The sequence below is a fragment of the Gobio gobio genome (genome assembly GCF_949357685.1).
Source record: "Gobio gobio genome assembly, chromosome: 13".
Classification (NCBI taxonomy): domain Eukaryota; kingdom Metazoa; phylum Chordata; class Actinopteri; order Cypriniformes; family Gobionidae; genus Gobio; species Gobio gobio.
In genome coordinates this window covers 40,937,845-40,958,520 of record NC_137106.1, presented here as the reverse complement: position 1 = coordinate 40,958,520, position 20,676 = coordinate 40,937,845, and the positions used below count along the sequence as shown (strand labels likewise).

At 43.6% G+C, this 20,676-nt stretch overlaps 1 protein-coding gene across 1 annotated transcript in view; it reads left to right on the top strand.

Annotated features, from left to right (window-relative positions):
* Positions 1–20,676, top strand: part of LOC307135753 (kelch-like protein 29) — a 253,422-nt gene that overhangs the window by 139,289 nt on the left and 93,457 nt on the right. The window contains exon 9 of the mRNA XM_079832392.1: positions 11,849–12,047. Coding sequence (XP_079688518.1) covers positions 11,849–12,047 — 199 coding nt within the window. The remainder of the gene's footprint in view (positions 1–11,848; positions 12,048–20,676) is intronic.

The window sequence follows — 20,676 nt, the reverse complement described above, 5'->3', positions numbered from 1 at the left end:
GAGAGAGGGTGAGCTTGCAGTGTATTCGCGCATAGCGGGCCCCATTTTTACTCTTTCCCCACCAGTGTTTGAAAAAAAAAGTTGCCAGCCACCGCCAGGGTTTTTGGCAATTTTCACAAAAATGTAATGGCCCATAGAATATTCCCTATGATCTGCTTTTAAACAACAATAAAAAAAAACTGTTTTATTCTAGCTTCATGCATTCCTTTTTTATCAACACTTAAATATGGGTAAGTTTCATGAAAAAAGCAGCATTTTGAACAGAAGCTGAGAAAATCACGTTTTTGTCAAAGACTACATCCAGATCAGATTCAGAGCGATGATCAAACACAGATGGAGTAGATAGAGTCCATCAACACCCCTAATGCTTGCACAGTCCTATAGGTCGACATTTCATTCAGTAACATTACAGGCAGTTTTGATTTATATGATGTTTAATGTTGATGATCACATTATTTTACATATGCATCTGCTTACATGCGATTGCTTGTTTGTTCGCCCCCCTAGCGTCTAACAGTGAAAACACGGAAACCCGGAAAAATTCTGTGTTTAGCAGGGAAGCGTTTTCTCACAAATAACGGAAAATTCTGTGTTTGCCGGGGAAAGAGTTCTAAGCACGATCTAAGCATATCGTCGCTGTCCGATGAAAACCACGTATGTCCATTTTGCCGATTTGAGATTTTTTGATGGATTGAATGTCCAGGTTCATTTCTGTATACAGTATGCTTCACATATCTAAATGGCCAATGAAAAGTTGTGAAATCATGTCATCTGATTTTCACGTATATCCATTTGGTGTCAAAGCTGTCAATCACGCCGCGTATCTCCCGCCCTGTGGAAGCATCTTGCCGGTCTCGTGAAAAATAGCCTGGTGAGACAATGACTTTCCTTCATCGAGGTAAACGTTTCCCCCCGACGCCAGACGTACGTCTAGGAGTGACAAAATTACAGTAGGACTGTACAAACAAAGTATCTTTCTAGCATTACCATGTCAGTGTATTGATTCATTGTCCCTTCATAGTTTGCAAGAGACATTTAATACATTTATAATTAATATTAAATAAACTAAGCGTATTTAATAAACTAAGACGTAGGCTATTTAATAAACTGAGCGTATTCCTCTGTCAATATGAAACGCGACTTGGCCATTCTAATTAATGATCGGAAGAACGCGTATCGACCACCGTTACTGTAAAATATGCACGTATGTCCATTTAAACTAAATTTTGGTCAAATGTGGATTATATCATTACACTGGCAAGAATATGGTTGCATGTAAAGATGCCGTACCAAGTATGACAACGCTACATTCAACTGCTTTTGAAATAGTGTTTTTTTCACTTCCTGAAAAGTAACCGTTTTGGACATACGTGAGTTTCATCGGGCAGCGACGATATGGTCTAAAGTGCACTTAGGGCGTGTCCGAATCGACTTTTGGGAAAAATGGTCAGGTCTAAAAGGGTTGTCCCTAGTCCCTTAATGAGTAATGGGTGTGTTTTGGGCATAACGTGCAATAAACCAATCAGAGTCTCATCTCCCATTCCCTTTAAAAGCCAGTTGCACGGCGGATTCGCTATTTACATGGTGAAATTTGTGAGTGGAAAGACCGAACACTTCTCCATAGAGGAATCTTTTTTTTTTCAATATTTAAAAATGTTTGTGTGCAGCTGTGCGTCCCTGTGTGTGTGATGAACAGAGTGAACGGACGTTGTGTACCCGCCAATAGGCGCGTATTACAAAACGCGCCCTTTAAATAACACAAAAAATACACAGTCGTTTTCAGTTGCCTCAAAATAGCAACGCACCAACAATGCGCCTGAACACACCTCGTTTTCAGACCAGCATGCCCATGGGCGAACAGATGGGTGCGAGTGCATTTGCTATTTAAACAACTTGGCGCAGGACGTGAAAATTATAACTGCGTCAGGTTGAAACTAGCAAATAACACTTGCGTCGTGCCTGGTGCCACATTGCGCCGGGTGTATGAGAGGGCCCAGTGAATGCAATCAGGACAGCATATGAATGGCAATCCACTGTCTCCTCAAAAGAGTCTGTTTGCAAGCAGCTGAAAGCCGTCTTCATGTGACACACATACAGTAAACCCAAGTGTACTCAGCTGCACATAATAGCATCAAATTAATAAACACAATATATTGACCCGTGTTCTGTATTCCAATTTTTTATGACGTAAGATGAACACAAATGCATCAGGGTTTGATAGAATCTAGTGTGAAACCAGACCAACGGTGTGGGGGGCGCCGGGAACAATCGCGCTCGGACTCTGACTGCAGCAAAGTGTGAAAAGCCCAGTGTGAAAGCCCCCTAACACTTACTATACTATGTATCTATTTACCAATCACATTTTACTCTGCTAAATGTTTAAATGTAAATGTAATGTAAATGTATTTCCCTTTCGTTCAGTCACTACGACGTAACGTTAGTGACTAACGAATGGGGGTTTCGCTTAGAAGCCTATCAACTTCGAGTTTTGAGAAAACGCCCAATGGCGTGCCAATGCCATGGGGCATGCGGAATTTGCATACGTAGCTCCGCCTCACTGCGTGAGTATATAAGGAAGTACGAGGCAATATCGCATTATGTTTCTGCTTTCGGAGCCAAGAGTACCTACCTCTTCACTCCTACAGCCTTCTGAGACTCTGTCAGCTTCTTCGAGACGAGCAGCTTTCCAGTCGGTGTTGGTGTGACGGCGCGTTCCAGTGATCGCATACTTCCTGCCTGCTGATCTGTGCAGTGGTCTGCATCCAGCTGGTGTGTGTTTCCCTGGGCGCTTCGGCATCGACTGTGAAGTTTCCTCTCATAAAAGAGCTTGCACGTGACGCGTCCTTTTCAGGATGTTCCGTCCGTGCACTTCTGGGTGCGGTAGATCACTTTTTTCTTTCGACGGGCACGAGCGCTGTGTGACGTGTTTGGGCTTTCAGCACGCTCAGGCAGCGCTCGTGGATGACTCATGTTCTCTCTGCGGGAACCTGGCCATCTCAGTGTTACGATCGAGACTCCGTGAATTCCGTGCTGATGCCGGAACGAGAGTCCCCTCCGTCCCCCCCCAATCTGCGGTCTCCTCTGGAGGCGGCACTTTGGCTGGTGACCAGGGTGATCTGAGGGTGACGGTGTGGAATAAAGCTCCGACGCTAGTTCCTCGGCCCACACCCCCCTCTCAGGCACTTGACCCGGCCCGCGCTCAAGCGTCTACATCGGGGCCGGCTCCTGCTGTCCCGACTGTGGCGTTTGGCGCGGCGGAGGAGGAAGTGATGTCTATCGCCGCATCACAAGGTGGGCTGGAGTCATCTGAGGATGAGGATTCGGCTGTGCTGCCACCTTCGGGTGTCCCAGCATTGCCCGAGTCGGACCCAGAATTGACAGCCATGCTCTCTCGGGCCGCCGCAGCGCTTGGACTGGAGTGGAACCCTCCGCCTCAGCCCGAGCGTTCGCGGTTGGATGATTGGTTTTTGGGGGCGGCGCGTTCGGACACCCGTCCGGCCGCTCCTCCAATACCTTTCTTCCCCGAGGTGCATGAAGAGGTCGCGCGTTCCTGGAAGGCCCCGTTGTCTTCCCGTGAACGTTTGGCGGCCTCTTCCGCCTTCACCTCTCTCGATGGAGCCGCGGCTCATGGGTACACTGGGGTCCCCCCAGTCGAACGTTCTGTTGCGATGCAACTGTGTCCACAGAGCGCTTCGTCCTGGCGTGGTGACCCAAAGCACCCCTCCAAGGCCTGTAGGTTTTCGTCATCTCTGGTGGCGAAGTCCTATAGAGCTGCGGGGCAGGCCGCCGCTTCTTTGCATACCATGGCAACTCTTCAGGCTTACCAAGCCAAGTTGCTGTGCGATATGCACGAGAGAGGGGCTGATCCAGGGCTCAGCAATGAGTTGCGTGCCGCCACCGACCTCGCTCTCCGGGCGACGAAGGTGACCGCGCGCTCCCTGGGTCAGGTGATGTCCACAAATGTGGTCCAGGAGAGACACTTATGGCTCACCCTGTCTGATATGCGCGACGCCGAGCGAACACGTTTCCTCGACGCCCCCATATCACAGGATGGGCTATTCGGCGGAGCGGTCGAGAGCTTCGCCCAACAGTTCTCGGCCGCTCAGAAGCAGACTGAGGCAATAAAATACATCCTGCCCCGGCGGTCAGCTGCTGCCTCCACCCCACCGCCCGCGCAGGTGCCTCAGCCTGCTCGCCGCCGAGGACGTCCTCCCGCGGCTTCCTCCGCCTCTGCGCCACCCAAGCAGCAGCCTCCACCCGGGCCGCGCAGAGGCAGCCGCAGGAAGGCGTCCCAGTCCGCTCCAGCCCCGCAGCCCGCGAAGAAACGCCAGGCTAAGCGGCGCTCCTGATGCGGACGGCTCAGGGATGGGCAGTTCTTTCCAGGAGACGGCGGCAGGGCCGCTCCTTCCCCCGGTGGAGGGCCGGGGGAGAATCTTTTGTTCAGCTGCTGGCCCCCGGGTCAGCAGCACCCTAATGTGGTTAAAGAAAGAACTGACAAACCCATCCCTGAGCCCCCAGAGATCGGTGACGGCAGTGCGCGCCACCCTCGGGTCACGCCACTCTCGTCCCTCTCTGTCGCCAGCCCCCTGGCAGAGCAGACCCCCGTGGAACGCGAGTCCTTCCCTGGTCTCCTCTGTCAGGGCGCAGCCGTTAACCGTGCTCCGACCCGGGGACGCCCAACAGCCTCCCCTGTCCGCGCCGGTAACGCTGCCTCGCTGCCCCACCCGGGGTACGCCTACTGTCCGTATGACCCCGTTGGTGCAGTCTCTGGAAGCCTGGCTTCAGCTTCCGGGGCTGTCCCGCTGGGTTGCCCGGACCGTCAGGCTCGGCTACGCGATTCAGTTCGCGCAGGCTCCTCCCCGTTACAGGGGAGTCCGCTATACCGTGACCGGGGCCCATGCCCCCGTCATGCGTGCGGAGATTGCCACTCTACTGGCGAAGGGTGCGATCGAGCCTGTCCCTCCAGCCGAAATGAGGTCGGGGTTCTACAGCCCCTACTTCATTGTACCCAAGAAAACCGGTGGGTTACGGCCAATCCTGGACCTTCGCATCTTGAACCGATCCCTTCACCGGCTTCCGTTCAAGATGTTGACTGCGAAACGCCTTTTCGAATGCGTTCGTCCGGACGATTGGTTTGCAGCGATCGACCTGAAGGACGCCTACTTCCATGTCTCCATCCTTCCTCGACACAGACCGTTCCTACGGTTTGCTTTCGAGGGGCGGGCATACCAGTACGCAGTTCTCCCATTCGGGTTATCTCTGTCCCCTCGCGTCTTCACGAAGATTGCCGAGGCAGCCCTTGCGCCCCTTTGGCAGCACGGGGTCCGCATCCTGAACTACCTCGACGACTGGCTCATACTAGGCCACTCTCGAGAGCAGGTTTGCGGACACAGAGATCTGGTTCTCCACCACTTAACCCGTCTGGGCCTTCGGGTCAACTGGGAGAAGAGCAAACTCTGCCCAGTGCAGAGGATCTCTTTTCTCGGTATGGAGATCGACTCGGTCGCCATGTACGCGCAGCTTTCGAGCGAGCGCGCGCAGTCTCTGCTGACTTGCCTCCGACAAATCGAGAGCAAGAATGCGGTTCCACTGAAACTTTTTCAGAGGCTCCTGGGGCATATGGCATCTGCAGCCGCGGTAACGCCGCTCGGATTGCTTCATATGAGACCGCTTCAGCACTGGCTTCGCGATCGAGTCCCGAGATGGGCATGGCAGTCTGGCACGCTCCGGATCCAAGTGACTCGGGCCTGCTTACAGACACTCACCCCGTGGTCGAACCTCAGCTTTCTACGGGCCGGTGTGCCCTTAGAACGAGTTTCCAGGCCTGTTGTCGTATCGACGGATGCCTCTGCCACGGGCTGGGGTGCCATGTGCAATGGACAAGCAGCCGCGGGCTCCTGGACAGGACCCCAGCGCCTCCTGCATGTCAATTGCCTCGAGTTGCTGGCAGTACGGTTCGCCCTGCACCGCTTCCGAGCGTTGCTGAAGGGTCAACATGTGATTGTCCGGACAGACAACACGGCCGTAGTAGCGTACATCAACCACCAGGGCGGTCTACGCTCCCGCCGCATGTCTCAACTCGCCCGCCATCTCGTCTTATGGAGTCAGAAGCGCCTGAGGTCCCTTCGTGCTGTCCATATTCCGGGAGTCCTGAACCACGCAGCCGACGAGCTCTCGCGGTTTCAGCCTCTCCCGGGAGAATGGAGACTCCATCCCCGGACGGTTCAGCTGATTTGGGAACAGTTCGGCGACGCACAGGTAGACCTGTTTGCCTCCCACGACTCTTCCCACTGCAGCCTGTATTATTCCCTGACCGAGGGCACGCTCGGCACGGATGCACTGGCGCACAGCTGGCCGCGGGGCCTACGCAAATATGCGTTTCCCCCAGTGAGCCTACTCGCACAGCTTCTGTGCAAGATCAGGGAGGACAAGGAGCAGGTCCTTTTGGTCGCCCCGTACTGGCACGGCCGGACCTGGTTCCCCGAACTCATTCTCCTTGCGACAGCCCCTCCCTGGCCTATTCCTCTGAGACCGGACCTCCTCACTCAGAGACGGGGCACCCATTGGCACCCGCGTCCCGACCTTTGGAACCTCCACGTGTGGCTCCTAGACGGGACCCGGCAGGTTTGAGTGGCCTACCACCTACGGTGGTCGCCACCATCACTTCCGCTAGGGCAGAGTCCACTCGGCATGCCTATGCGTTGAAGTGGAACCTCTTCGTCACCTGGTGCTCTTCCCGCCAAGAAGACCCCTGGAAATGTCCGATCGGGTCCGTGCTTGAGTTTCTCCAAGAGGGGCTGGAGCGAAGGCTGTCTCCCTCCACCCTCAAGGTATATGTGGCCGCAATATCTGCCCACCACGATCTCTTGGAGAACAAAAAGGTAAGTCAGCACGACCTGGTCATCAGGTTCCTGAGGGGAGCTAGGAGACTGAATCCTCCTCGCTCTCCTCTCGTACCCTCTTGGGACCTCGCAGTAGTACTAACTGCTCTGCAGAGACCTCCCTTTGAGCCTTTGCGGTCGGTCGATATTAAGTTTCTGTCTATGAAGACGGCTCTGCTGACCGCATTGGCCTCAGTCAAGAGGGTCGGGGACCTGCAGGCATTTTCGGTTGACGAAGCGTGCCTGGAGTTCGGGCCGGCTAACTCTCACGTGATCCTGAGACCCCGGCCTGGATATGTGCCCAAGGTTCCCACCACTCCGTTCAAGGACCAGGTGGTGAACCTGCAAGCGCTGCCTTTGGAGGAGGCAGACCCAGCCTTGGCATTGCTCTGTCCAGTACGCGCTCTCCGCGCCTACGTAGACATGACGCAGTGTTTCAGGACCTCAGACCAGCTCTTTGTCTGTTATGGTGGAGAGCGGAAGGGAAGTGCTCTCTCAAAGCAAAGGCTGTCTCACTGGATAGTGGACACCATTGCTTTGGCTTACCAGCAGCAAGGCCGACCATGTCCCCTTGGTGTGAGGGCACACTCCACCCGGAGTGTGGCTTCCTCTTGGGCTCTAGCGCATGGCGCCTCGCTAGCAGACATCTGCAGAGCTGCAGGCTGGGCGACACCCAACACATTCGCCAGATTCTACAATCTCCGAGTGGAGCCAGTGTCCGACTATGTACTCGCCCCCCCGAGGGGCCGGTGATGGACCAGGTTCAGGTGTCTTCGCTTGCTCGCCACTCCACTCCACGGACTGGATACGTGCGATATTTTCCTCAGGTGAGCTCCCCGAGAGCCCTGAGCTCCTCCAGCACTGTCGACGCCGACATCAGTTCAGTCTGCCCTCTCGAGCCCAGACCCTCATGTCCGGCCAGGTGCCCCATGTGCATGGTTCCCTCTGGCGACCCCCACATGTGTATTTCACCGTAAGTCTCCGCAGTGAGCGGGTTTCTTCCCTTGGCGTGTCCCCGCCACCCCTAGGGTTAAAAATCCACCTTCGGCTGGTACCCTAGAGATCTTCCATATGCAACCCTCTCCGGGTCATATGTGTCTCTTAAGTCCTCCCCACGGGTAGGCATCTTGGCATTCCCTCACTGGGATATGCTTCCCAGTGTACCTTGGTAATCCTGTGTTAAGTGGGAGTCCTTCGTCCGTACTAGTCTTACGACAGGGAACTCACACTTACGCAGGGCGCTGGAAGACGGCTGAGTGGCGGGATTATATTGGGACCCCCATTCGTTAGTCACTAACGTTACGTCGTAGTGACTGAACGAAAGGGAACGTCTCGGTTACGGATGTAACCCTCGTTCCCTGAGGAGGGAACGGAGACGTAACGTCCCCTTGCCACATCAGCTGTGTTGCCTGGAACGCAGGAGTTCAGTCTTGGCTCCTCAAGCAGGTAACATAATGCGATATTGCCTCGTACTTCCTTATATACTCACGCAGTGAGGCGGAGCTACGTATGCAAATTCCGCATGCCCCATGGCATTGGCACGCCATTGGGCGTTTTCTCAAAACTCGAAGTTGATAGGCTTCTAAGCGAAACCCCCATTCGTTAGTCACTAACGTTACGTCTCCGTTCCCTCCTCAGGGAACGAGGGTTACATCCGTAACCGAGACGATGACGTGAAGTGAAAAAAAGGCTAATGCACGAATTTAATTCGATCCAGAATAACTTGCACAACTCTGTACACATCACAGAACTGTTTGCACGCAGAGTTTTGGTGCATGTTTTCTGACCTTGCATTTATATTTTTATAGGAATACGCAGCATTCAGCCGGTCAGCTGCTCAAACGGTGCATTTGATGATTCATCCATCAGCCTTTATGCACAGGAAAGCTGCAGTTTGTGCTGCACGGATCCTCCGTGTCTTAATCTGGTATTCAGCGTGCCATAGTCTGGCTCCCTCATGGCATGACATTATTTCAGATATGCTCAGTCGAATGGTGAGCGGAGCAGCATTTGGATTCCTAGATCATTCAGTCGATAAGTCTTGATTGCCTGAGCAGTGGAGGGAATGGTTGTAATCCTGAGGGATTTCTCCAGCGGCCATGCTGGCTGTAGATTGCTAGAAACGCCTTTTTCAGAAACCTTTTTTCATTTATTTGATCCGTTCTCATGCCACAAATGGTTTTGAGCTCCTACCTGAAATGCCAGATTGATAAACTATCTGAATGTGATGGTGCAAAATTTTCCAGTCTCACCAGGGACTTTAGTAAAATGCCACCAGTGTCACCAGTAAATCTTTGACCTTTCTTCCTTTCTCTTCTAGGCCATTGGAAATTCAGCACGTTCTTGCATGCAAATGCATTTTGTTAAAAACTAAAGGAGGTTAGAAAGCAATAGAGAGCCTCACCAGCTGTTGACCATGTCTTTTTGTGTTTACAATCTCGCTGGAGATATAGCGGACAAGGAGTGATGGCACGCTGGGATTGTTCACTATGGCAACCCAAATGTTGATTGAGCTGAAAAAGGAGTGTTTGGAAAGGATCACCTGTACGTCAAGCAGTTCACACGGCCTGTTATCAAACAAATAAAAACTGATAGCAGCTCTGATAACACTCATGACCATGGTGTTATCTATCTATCTATCTATCTATCTATCTATCTATCTATCTATCTATCTATCTATCTATCTATCTATCTATCTATCTATCTATCTATCTATCTATCTATCTATCTATCTATCTATCTATCTATCTATCTATCTATCTATCTATCTATCTATCTATCTATCTGTCTATATATCTGTCTGTCTGTCTGTCTGTCATTATTCAGTCTGACCATATATTATTCAATTTTTCAAATATAATTATTAATTTATACTGTAATTTTTAATTAATTCACTTATTCACTATTATGCCATGTTTATTTTTATGTATTTATTTATTCCTTCAATTTTAATTTAATTTTGAATATTTGAATATATTCATTTGTTTAATTTTTTATATGATTTACAGTTTTTCTCAGTCGCTTTGGTACATTTCTCGAATCAAACTCACAATTTGCAAAACAGTAAGTGCATTTCTCAAAACAATTCGTACAAATAGCAAAACACCATGGATTACCTGCAAAAGCCAGTCTCTTGCTCAAAATCCTTAGTTCATCTCTCAAAAGTAAATATCTGTGTCAATGAACATGTCAGTGCCATCAGAATGACAAGTCCTTGTGTCATTGTGTACGGATAAGACAGTCAAATTGCTTAGTCATGTTGTCAATATAACAGTGTACACTGGAGGGATGTTCTGATGTAAATATGGCTAAAGTTTTGATGACAATTATTGTAAATTGTAGATTACACGTTAGTGTATGTGGGAGTTTGATTGCAAGAGACTGGACAAGATTCAAGTTTACACTTTTACTGTTTGTACTGTAATTTGTTGACAGACCATGTCATTGCGATACAGAAAGGAAAAGACAGCACTGCATAGCACAAAGAAAAAAAAAATGAAAAACAAAAGTAGAAATGTGAACGTCTAACGGAAATGTATAGAAATGGTTGACATATTATGACAACTTGTTCAACCATTTTGCATGTCAAGACTTATGCTATGAACTAATGCCTAAATGTTGTGGGGGGTGAGACTATTCAACAGAGATCCATTATAATACATTTTGATCAACATGACAAAAGCAATTGATAATGTAGGAAACAGCAGAGAATTGTACATAATCATTTGCATGGATGTACCAAAGCATTTGCAACTTGTTCAAAGAAATGAGAAACTGCTTTTTTGATGTGCACAAGTGACAAAATGATGTGAAGATTGAACAGGTAGTTTTGAGAATTTCAATTTTGATCTGAGAAATGTACCAAAGCGACTGAGAAAAACTGTAATACATTAAATTATAAATACATTATAAATACATTTTACATTGTATAATGTCATTTAAATTTAATTAAACAACATTTAATTTAAATTAACCTTTCTTCTTTCAAAATTTTCATTCATTTTCAATGAACACTTAAAATGATTTTAAATGGACTTTTAACATGCCAATGTCTGTTTAATTTTCATTCTGTATGAAACATGCTGTAACTAACCTTCTTTTTCTTTAAAAGGTTAGTTCACTCAAAAATGAATATCCTTACTCACCCTCATGTCGTTCCAAACCCATTAGACCTTCGTTCATCTTCAGAACACAAATGAAGATATTTTTTTATGAAATCCGAGAGCTCTCTGACCCCTCCATAGACAGCAGTTTAATTATCCTATTCAAGGTCCAGAAAGGCAGTAAAAAACATTGTTAAAATAGTCCATGTGACTCCAGTGGTTTAACCTTCATTTTATGAAAGAATAACAACAAGAATACTTTTTGTGCACAAGAACAAACAAAAATAACGACTTATTCAACAATTTCTTGACATTTGTGCCAGTCTCCTACGCAGTTGACTTAGTAAAAACAGTGCAGTTCATGCGTCGCGGTGCTCACATGAACAGCATCGGCTGCCATAGAACTCGAAGGCGCTGCACTGTTGCGTAAACTGCATAGGAGACTGACACAGGCTAGATGAAATAGTTGAGTAAAGTCGTTATTTTAGTTCGTTTTTTGCGCACAAAAAGTATTCTCGTCACTTCATAAAATTAAGGTTGAACCACTGGAGTCACATGGATGATTTTAACACCTTTGTTTTTACTACCTTTCTGGACCTTGAAAGTGTTAATTAAATAGCTGTCTATGGAAGGTTAGAGAGATCATTCATGTTCCGAAGATGAACGAAGGTCTTACTGTTTTGGAGCGACATGAGGGTGAGTAATTATTGACAGAATTAAAATTTGTTACATCCGTAACAGTGATTTAACCACAATTAGGTTGTGTATAGCACAAAGCTAACTCAGATTATGTCTCTTTCTCTGTTCTCACTTCACATTCATTGATTTCTTTCTGTTTTGTTTTTTTCTCTGTCATATACCCAGCATGTGTCTGAGCTGTTGGCAGTGGTGCGGCTTCCGTTCATTCATCCCAGCTACCTGCTGAACGTGGTGGACAATGAGGAGCTGATCAAATCTTCAGAGGCCTGCAGGGACCTGGTGAACGAAGCCAAGCGCTACCACATGCTGCCACACGCCCGCCAAGAGATGCAGACGCCCAGATCTCGCCCGCGACTGTCTGCCGGTACATTGTTCAGCATGGCTTATAGTTTCTTTAAGATTAGCGTGTGACGCACTATGGCTGTTCTGCACTACATGAGCAGCTGTCTTCTAAGGCATCCTGACTGAGATGCAACCTCATATAAGTGGCCAAGTTGGAACGCCCTACATAGACAGCAACTCCATATGAATGCAAGAGCTAAAAATACGATACTCTAATAGGCATAAATATATACAGCATACACAAATTAACACACTTTTTTTTAAGGCAAGACACTACAGGGTAAAAAAATAGGGTAAAAATTATATATACTGCATATATATAATCAACACTCAAATAACACAGTACACAAGCATGTGAACTTCACATAAGGCAGTTTTTGCAATAACTTCTAATGATAAAATGTTTTTTTCTCCAATTTGTTGTTTAAATATAATAATTTTCACAGTGTCTGTCATTTTCATGACAGGTTTATTAAAACATACATGAAAAAATCAAGACAACACTTAAGTAGAATCTAATGAATATATAGGCTAATATAGTGCATATATTTAGTGAAAGAGGTGATTTCTCTAGTGAATAAAATTCTGTGGACACTGAATGACTGCCTGAGGTAAATGTGATGCTACATGACATTGTTTAGTTAACAGCAGTTATATTGAGGTCTTTCCGCCGTTGAAACACTGATTGAGCGATTACACCACATATGATACTTGACAGTAATTTGTAATGTATCCTCAACACACCTTCAGATGTTCATTAATGGTTATTCTTTAGGAAGAGATGATCGATCGCGTTCATAGATGATAGCATTCACGCGCGCGTCGTCCGGCCGCTTGAATTGTGATCAGTGATCAGTCACGCCACATTAAAGAGTGTCAAAACGGCATTTATCGTTTGGATTTCGTGATAAAATCGACTGAATACTTAATATGTTACGAGGCAGCTTCTTATTCGCAGCTTCTTATTGACGCTATCAGGTCCACCTTAAAAGATGCGAGGCTTCCGCGTCTTTGGTTTCTTATTCAAGCTCAATTTAGGGACTATGCAGTTTTTCTCTTTTTCAAGCTTTTTAAGGGATTGTGCTGCTTTTGTGTCCATTTTCAGAATAAAAGAATAATATATTAGCGAAGACTGACTGTAAAAATATTAAGGCACATACAATATAATTACAGTATGCCTATTCTTGAATTATTGTACATGCCATCAGCTCAATTTAGGGACCATGTGGTTTTTCTCTTATTCACACTTTTGATACTTTTCTGTCTATTTTCAGAAAAGAATAATAAACTATTTTAAAAGGTAATTAACACAGAAATATCAGTGAAGATGACTGTAAAAAATACAAATGTACATAAATTATAATTACATCATTCTTCAATTATTGCACTTGAATGCTTTGAATGCATTAATAAATCAATAAAAGGTAAGGTAACTAGAGGATAATGCCAGTTCCAGCTTGGATCTAGCCTCCGAAGACTTCAGATGAACCAACACCAGATGACACCTACCCCTGCAAGGTCTCCAGAACATCAAATATGGATGAAATACAAAATGTATAATCATGTTATCATTGCTTTGAAATGCAAACTAATTTAGCTTAATTGGATATATGATATTTGTCAATACTGTAATTTGTAATATCTTACAACTGTACTTTCTGATTTAATTGATTAATTCAATTGACTTGAAAGAGCCATTGCATTATGGTTACTGTAGCATTTTGATGTTATGGACCCAATCTGACAATGCAGTTAGAAGAGCCATCACATTGTGGACTCATTTGGGGAAGGAAAACATTTCACTGGTGCTTTATACCCATCGTGCTTGAATATCATCATTCAAATTTTCAAAGATTTTAACTGTAGCATTTTGAAGTTATGGATTCATGAATTTGACATATATGACAATAGTTATTAGAATAGCTATTGCATTGTTGGCCCATTTGGAGGCGCTATATCTCGGCTGCCTTTTTGGGTGCGTTCACAGTTCCACTGGGACATTATACCCAGTGTTCTTGACTGTCACCATGCAAAATTCCAATTATTTTTACTGTAGCATTTTGAAGTTATAGATCCATGAATTTGACAAAAATGACAGTTAGAAGAGCTATTGCATTGTTGGCCCATTTGGAGGCGCTATATCTCGTCTGCCTTTATGGGTGCGTTTACAGGTCAACTAGGGCGTTATACCCAGTGTGCTCGACTGTTCTTATGCAAAATTCCAGACATTTTTACTGTAGCATTTTAAAGTTATGGATTCATGAATTTGACATATATGACAGTACAGTTACAATAACTTGCACTATTGCATTGTTGGCCCAATTGGAGGCGCTATATCTCGGCTGCCTTTATGGGTGCGTTCAAAGTCGCACTAGGGCATTATACCCAGTGTGCTTGACTGTCACTACAAAATTCCAGCCATGTTTACTGTAGCATTTTGAGGTATGGATCCATGAATTTGACATGTTTGACAGTACAGTTAGAAGAGCTATTGCATTGTTGGCCCATTTGGAGGCGCTATATCTCGGCTGCCTTTATGGGTGCATTCACAGTTCTACTGGGACATTATACCCAGTGTGCCTGACTGTCACCATGCAACATTTCAGACATTTTTACTGTAGCATTGTGAAGTTATGATGCATTTTATGTATATTAAAATATACCGGTATTTTTATGTTTTTATATGTCATTGTCCATTGTACAAAGAAATAACGACTGGCTTTGAAGAACTGAAAATAAATTTTATCCAGCTGTAAACAAATGTATTTATTTATCTTAATTGTTTTCTACATTTTTTTTGGTCATATATGTAATGCTATATTATGACAACTTTATGAAATCTAGTACCATTGCCGTCAGCCCTTTGGAGGCGCTGTCAATTTGCCAACAATGCAATGGCTCTTCAAACTGTAATGTTGTTTGTCAAATTCATGAATCCCTAAATTACGCTACAGTAAAAATGTCTGAAAATTTGAATGATGATAGTCAAGCACAATGGGTATAAAGCACCAATGCAACTTTGAACGCACCCATAAAGACCCCTGAGATATAGCGCCTCAAATTGGGCCAACAATGCTATAGCTATTAACTGTATTATCATATCTGTAAAATTCATGAATCCATAACTTCAAAATGCTACAGTAAAAATGTCTGGAATTTTGCATGATGACTGTCAGGCACACTGGGTATAACTCTCCAGGGGAACTGTGAACACACCCATAAAGGCAGCCGAGATATAGCGCCTCCAATGGGCCAACAATGCAATAGTTATTCTAACTGTATTGTCATATATGTCAAATTCATGAATCCATAACTTCAAAATGCTACAGTAAAAATGTCAGGAATTTTGCATGGTGACAGTCAAGCACACTGGGTATAATACCCCAGTAGAACTGTAAACGCACCCATAAAGGCAGCCGAGATATAGCGCCTCCAATGGGCCAACAATGCAATAGTTATTCTAACTGTACTGTCATGTATGTCAAAATCATGAATCCATAACTTCAATATGCTACAGTAAAAATGTCTGGAATTTTGCATGGTGACAGTCAAGCACACTGGGTATAATGCCCCAGTGCAACTGTGAACGCACCCATAAAGGCAGCCGAGATATAGTGCCTCCAAATGGGCCAACAATGCAATAGCTATTCTAACTGTATTGTCATATATGTCAAATTCATGAATCCATAACTTCAAAATGCTACAGTAAAAATCTTTGAAAATTTGATTGATGATATTCAAGCACGATGGGTATAGAGCACCAGTGAAATGTTTTACTTCCCCAAATGGGTCCACAATGTAATGGCTCTTCTAACTGCACTGTCAGATTGGGTCCATTACATGAAAATGGTACAGTAACTATATTTACAGTTGTAAAATATTGCAAATTACAGACAAATACCATATATCCATTTAAGCAAAATTAGTTTGCATTTCAAAGCAATGATAACATGATTATACATTTTGTATTTCATCCATATTTGATCTTCTGGAGACCTTGCAGGGGTAGGTGTCATCTGGTGTTGGTTCATCTGAAGTCTTCGGAGGCTAGATCCAAGCTGGAACTGGCATTAATCTCTAGTGACCTTACCTTTTATTGATTTATTAATGAATTCAAAGCATTCAAGTGCAATAATTGAAGAATTATGTAATTATATTTTATGTACATTTGTATTTTTTACAGTCATCTTCACTGATATTTCTGTGTTAATTACCTTTTAAAATAATTTATTATTCTTTTCTGAAAATAGACACAATAGTATCAAAAGTGTGAAAAAGAGAAAAACCACATGGTCCCTAAATTGAGCTGATGGCATGTACAATAATTAAAGAATAGGCATACTGTAATTATGTTGTATGTGCTTTAATATTTTTACAGTCAATCTTCGCTAATATATTATTCTTTTATTCTGAAAATGAACACAAAAGCAACACAATCCCTTAAAAAGCTTGAAAAAGAGAAAAACCAAAAGAAACCAAAGACGCGGAAGCGTCACGTCTTTTAAGGTGGACCGGATAGCGTCAATAAGAAGCTGCGAATAAGAAGCTGGATTTAGCCTTGTTAATATGTTTGTGTGGGAACTCGGATTGAAGTGTGTTGCACGCTTAAAACAAGCCGACTGTTAACTGTTAAAGATTGCAATCGGAAACCGAACCGAAAGCCCCGTACCGAAACGGTTCGATACAAATACGTGTACCGTTACACCCCTAATAAATAAATAAATATATATTTATAAATATATATATATATATATATATATATATATATATATATATATATATATATATATATATATATATATATATATATATATATATATATATATATTTATATTCTGGGATTGCCTTATCCATGAAGGCTACATGCAGTACAGAGAATATGGTGTCTAGTCTGCTCACAAGGTTTTTATTAAACTTTTTATTAAATTAGATTTTTAAAATAGAAACAAGAAGACACTCACAGTTATTTATGCATTATAGTGTTGATAGGCATGATATCAATTAGAGAGCCCTTTTTAATCATGGTTAAAAAAAAAAAGTACATATCCTGGAATGCCTTTTGAATTATAGCTATATAATAACATTTATTACAAATAATAATTGCAATAAATATATTTTTTTATATTTATTATTTATTATTTATTTATTAATTTGAACCGGGTTCATACAATCATATTTAAGAGCTAAACATATCAGCTTTATTTTTAAGCACTAAAGTGCAATAGATCATGCTATATTGTGAAAGGAGTCATGTGTAAAGGTTGTTGTTAGGCTCGATGGGCAGCTTTTGTAAAACAGTAACTGTATAATAAAAGTTCAAGGATGCATGTTTTTTGTTTAAAGAGGACAAATTATATTTTGTATAATGTTTGCTTCAATGTTTAAAAAAAAACATTATTTTTCACATATTTTAAATTGTTGCAGCACCTCTCTTCCACTGTTTCAGTAACTCCTTGGGCCCTCTCATACACCCGGCGCAATGCGGCGGCAGGCACGACGCAAGTGTTTTTCAGCCCGATTTTTCAGCCCGATGCAGTTATCATTTTCATATCCTGCATCACGTTGTTTAAATAGCAAATGCTTTTGCATCCTTCTGTTCGCCCCTGGGTGTACTGGTCTCAAAACAAGGTGTGTTCAGGCGCATTGTTAGCACGTTGTTATTTTGAGGAACTGAAAACAACTGCGGCATCGACCAACTGACACCAGGTCTAAAGTCAATAGTGCAGTATTTTTTGTGTTATTTAAATGGCGCGTTAGTAATATGCGCCTATAGGCAGGTGCACAACGTGTGTACACTCTGCTTATTACACACACAGGGATGCACAGCAGCACACACACATTTTTAAATATGGAAAATTAAAGGATTAAAATGCTCAGGAAGCTTTGTTGGAATCCGGTTTGCCGCTTGTCCTGTGGATGGTCAGCTTGCGCACTTTAACCTCGCACACGAGCAGACCAGTTTCTTCGTTAGAGAATCATTCAGTTTTTCCGCTTGCAAATTCCGCCATGTAAATGGCTTTTAAAGGGAATGGGAGATGAGACTTTTTTATTGCATTTTACACCCAAAACACACCCATGACTCATTAAGAGAATAGGGATAGGCCTAACCCTTTTGCCGGGCGCGCCAACCATTTTTCCTGTCGTTAAACTAGCTAAAGTGCACTTGCGCAGTACGCTTTAGACCATGCTCTTAGATCTTTAAATTGGGCCCCTTGTCTCTATGGAGCCACTTCTTCTGAAAAGTGCAATGTGCTCTGATTGGTCGGCTGGATCAGTGTGTTATGATTGGTCAATCGCTTAGAGCATATTTCAGATATGTCATGCACCGTACCATTAACCTTGAATTTCAACACACTACTAACCAACCTCGCCGTTTTATTGCATATGTCTTTGGAGGGAATTATTTAAATGAGAAATATTGTTATGTGTTCGTTTCCGGAAGGAAACTCAAGACTACAATCGAGGTGTTTCAGGGACTTCAGAAACAATGTTTACTGATATAGAGAATTAGAGTGACTTTGTGCTTTGGAACTTTTTCATGCTCAAACAGCAACATTACACACTAAAAATAGTTGAAAATGAAAAAAAAACCCAATCATATTCTTTTAGCAAATTAGAAGATCAAGTCCTGACTTGTAAACTACGCTTAGTAGTTTGTCTTTGTTTGCTGTGCAGTGATATACTGTACCTCCTGAGCTGTTTTGCATGTTATATAGTGAATTTTTAGCATTGGAATGCTGTGTTGACCAATCAGCCCTGTTTTATTAAAATGCAGTAATGCAGTGCACAGATATAGAAGCAGCATGCTGGATAGAAATCCGTCCTGATGTTGTATGACAGAGCTTCCACGCCAGCGCTGTTGAGCGGAGCGTCTGGAATAGAGCCACAACGCTGTCACAGAGCTGCCAAAGCAAGCGTCAACAGTGGCCGTCAGCGCACCTGCGCCTCTTATTGTGGAGCTTTAGCCAGTGGGTAAATTTCACCTGTGTGTACTTAAGACAGGCTGTGCTGAGATTATCACAACGAATGACCCAGTTCATCGCAGACCACGGGGCTTTAACATTCTCTTCATTCATTATACTCAGGCAGTAACGGAAATCTGTTTTGATCCGCCTTTTGTAGTTGTATTTCAATAGGGCTGTTCTTTTTGAAAGGGCCACAGTGCTTACACCTTTCAATAGAGTCTTAGTATTATTTTGGATTACTGTGGCCTATGCATCAAGGTGCAGATTTTTCAACATGGAAAAAATAAATTACTTCAACTTTAGAGAACTTTATTTTCTCTTATTGGATAGAGTTTGTACATGCAATCAGCAGGTTAGTTACATCCCATTTACAGGTAGTTTACGTCCCAAGTCCCATCCAAGTGGAAAGAACCAGGTTTTCTTTTTTTTCTGGTCATGACATGAGATAAAACATTAGAGATAGTCATGTTATTTTTTAAATGCTACAATTATATTTGTGATAGTTGCATATTTTAAACCCTTATTCACAGCACTGACACTTTACATTATTAGTGCATGTACTGTAAGCAAGTCTTTTGTCAGTTGCATTATTTTATGTGTAATTAGCATACAAAATATTCCTTTAAAGTCAACTTGAAAACATTCACGGGCCATTTTTCTCACATAATACAACATACATTACTGGACAAAAATCTGGAATCATGGCTATTTTTTAAATATTCTTAATATTCTTTTTCTCTTCTGCTCACTGCATTTATTTTATCAACAATGCAGTAAAAACAGTAAAATTGTGAAATATTACAATTTTATAGAAGCATTTTCTATTTGAATATATTTTAAATGGTAAATTATTCCTGTGATGTGACAGCTGCATTTTCAACATCATAACTCTTCAGTCTTCAGTGTCACATGATCACATTTTATTGTAACACACTGTAATGATATTTCACAGTATTATTGTATTTTTGATCAAATAAATTATGAACTTCAAAAACATTTGAAAAAATCAAAATTTTTCCTGTAATGTTTTGTGGAGTAAAACAAGATGTTAAAGATATGATGGGGCTCAATTTGATCCTTTTGGAATTGATTGGATAATGAAAAATCAGGGATTTGTGATGAAAATTCAATAAAATTGTTGTGATGAAATCGTTTTGAAAAAACAAAAGTTGTTTCAGAGGTGAAAAAGAAAATTGCATTTGAATAAAAGAACAGATGATTCCTTCACATTAAGACCCAGGCTCAGGTGTTAAGAAAGTAAATAGAGTCAATTCTGATTTCATGCAGACTTTAAATGCTACAACGAAGAGCAGCCTTTAATCTAATTAGGTTTAGAGGTGTGTTTTTACTTAGAAGATCTTTTGCTCTTTTGTTTTTTGTGCCCAAACCTGATGTTAGAGGGATTTTGGGGGAAATCTAAATCTAGAAAGCTCCTTGAATTCTTTTCATGTCACAATCCATTGCTCTGGATTATGAGGGGCAGAGGTGGGGCGGCAGTGCTGGACCTCCTGCTGCTTGAGCCTCTAATGCCATAGTCAGCATGAAGGAGCCGGACACAGCAGGGTCCCTTGCTCGGCAGAAGGGTACGGACCCCAGGCCTGATCCCTGCCATGCTGCATTAACACATGCATGCAGGGCGAGATGAGAGAGCTGCTCTCATATAAGGGGAAGTGTTGCAGTAGATAT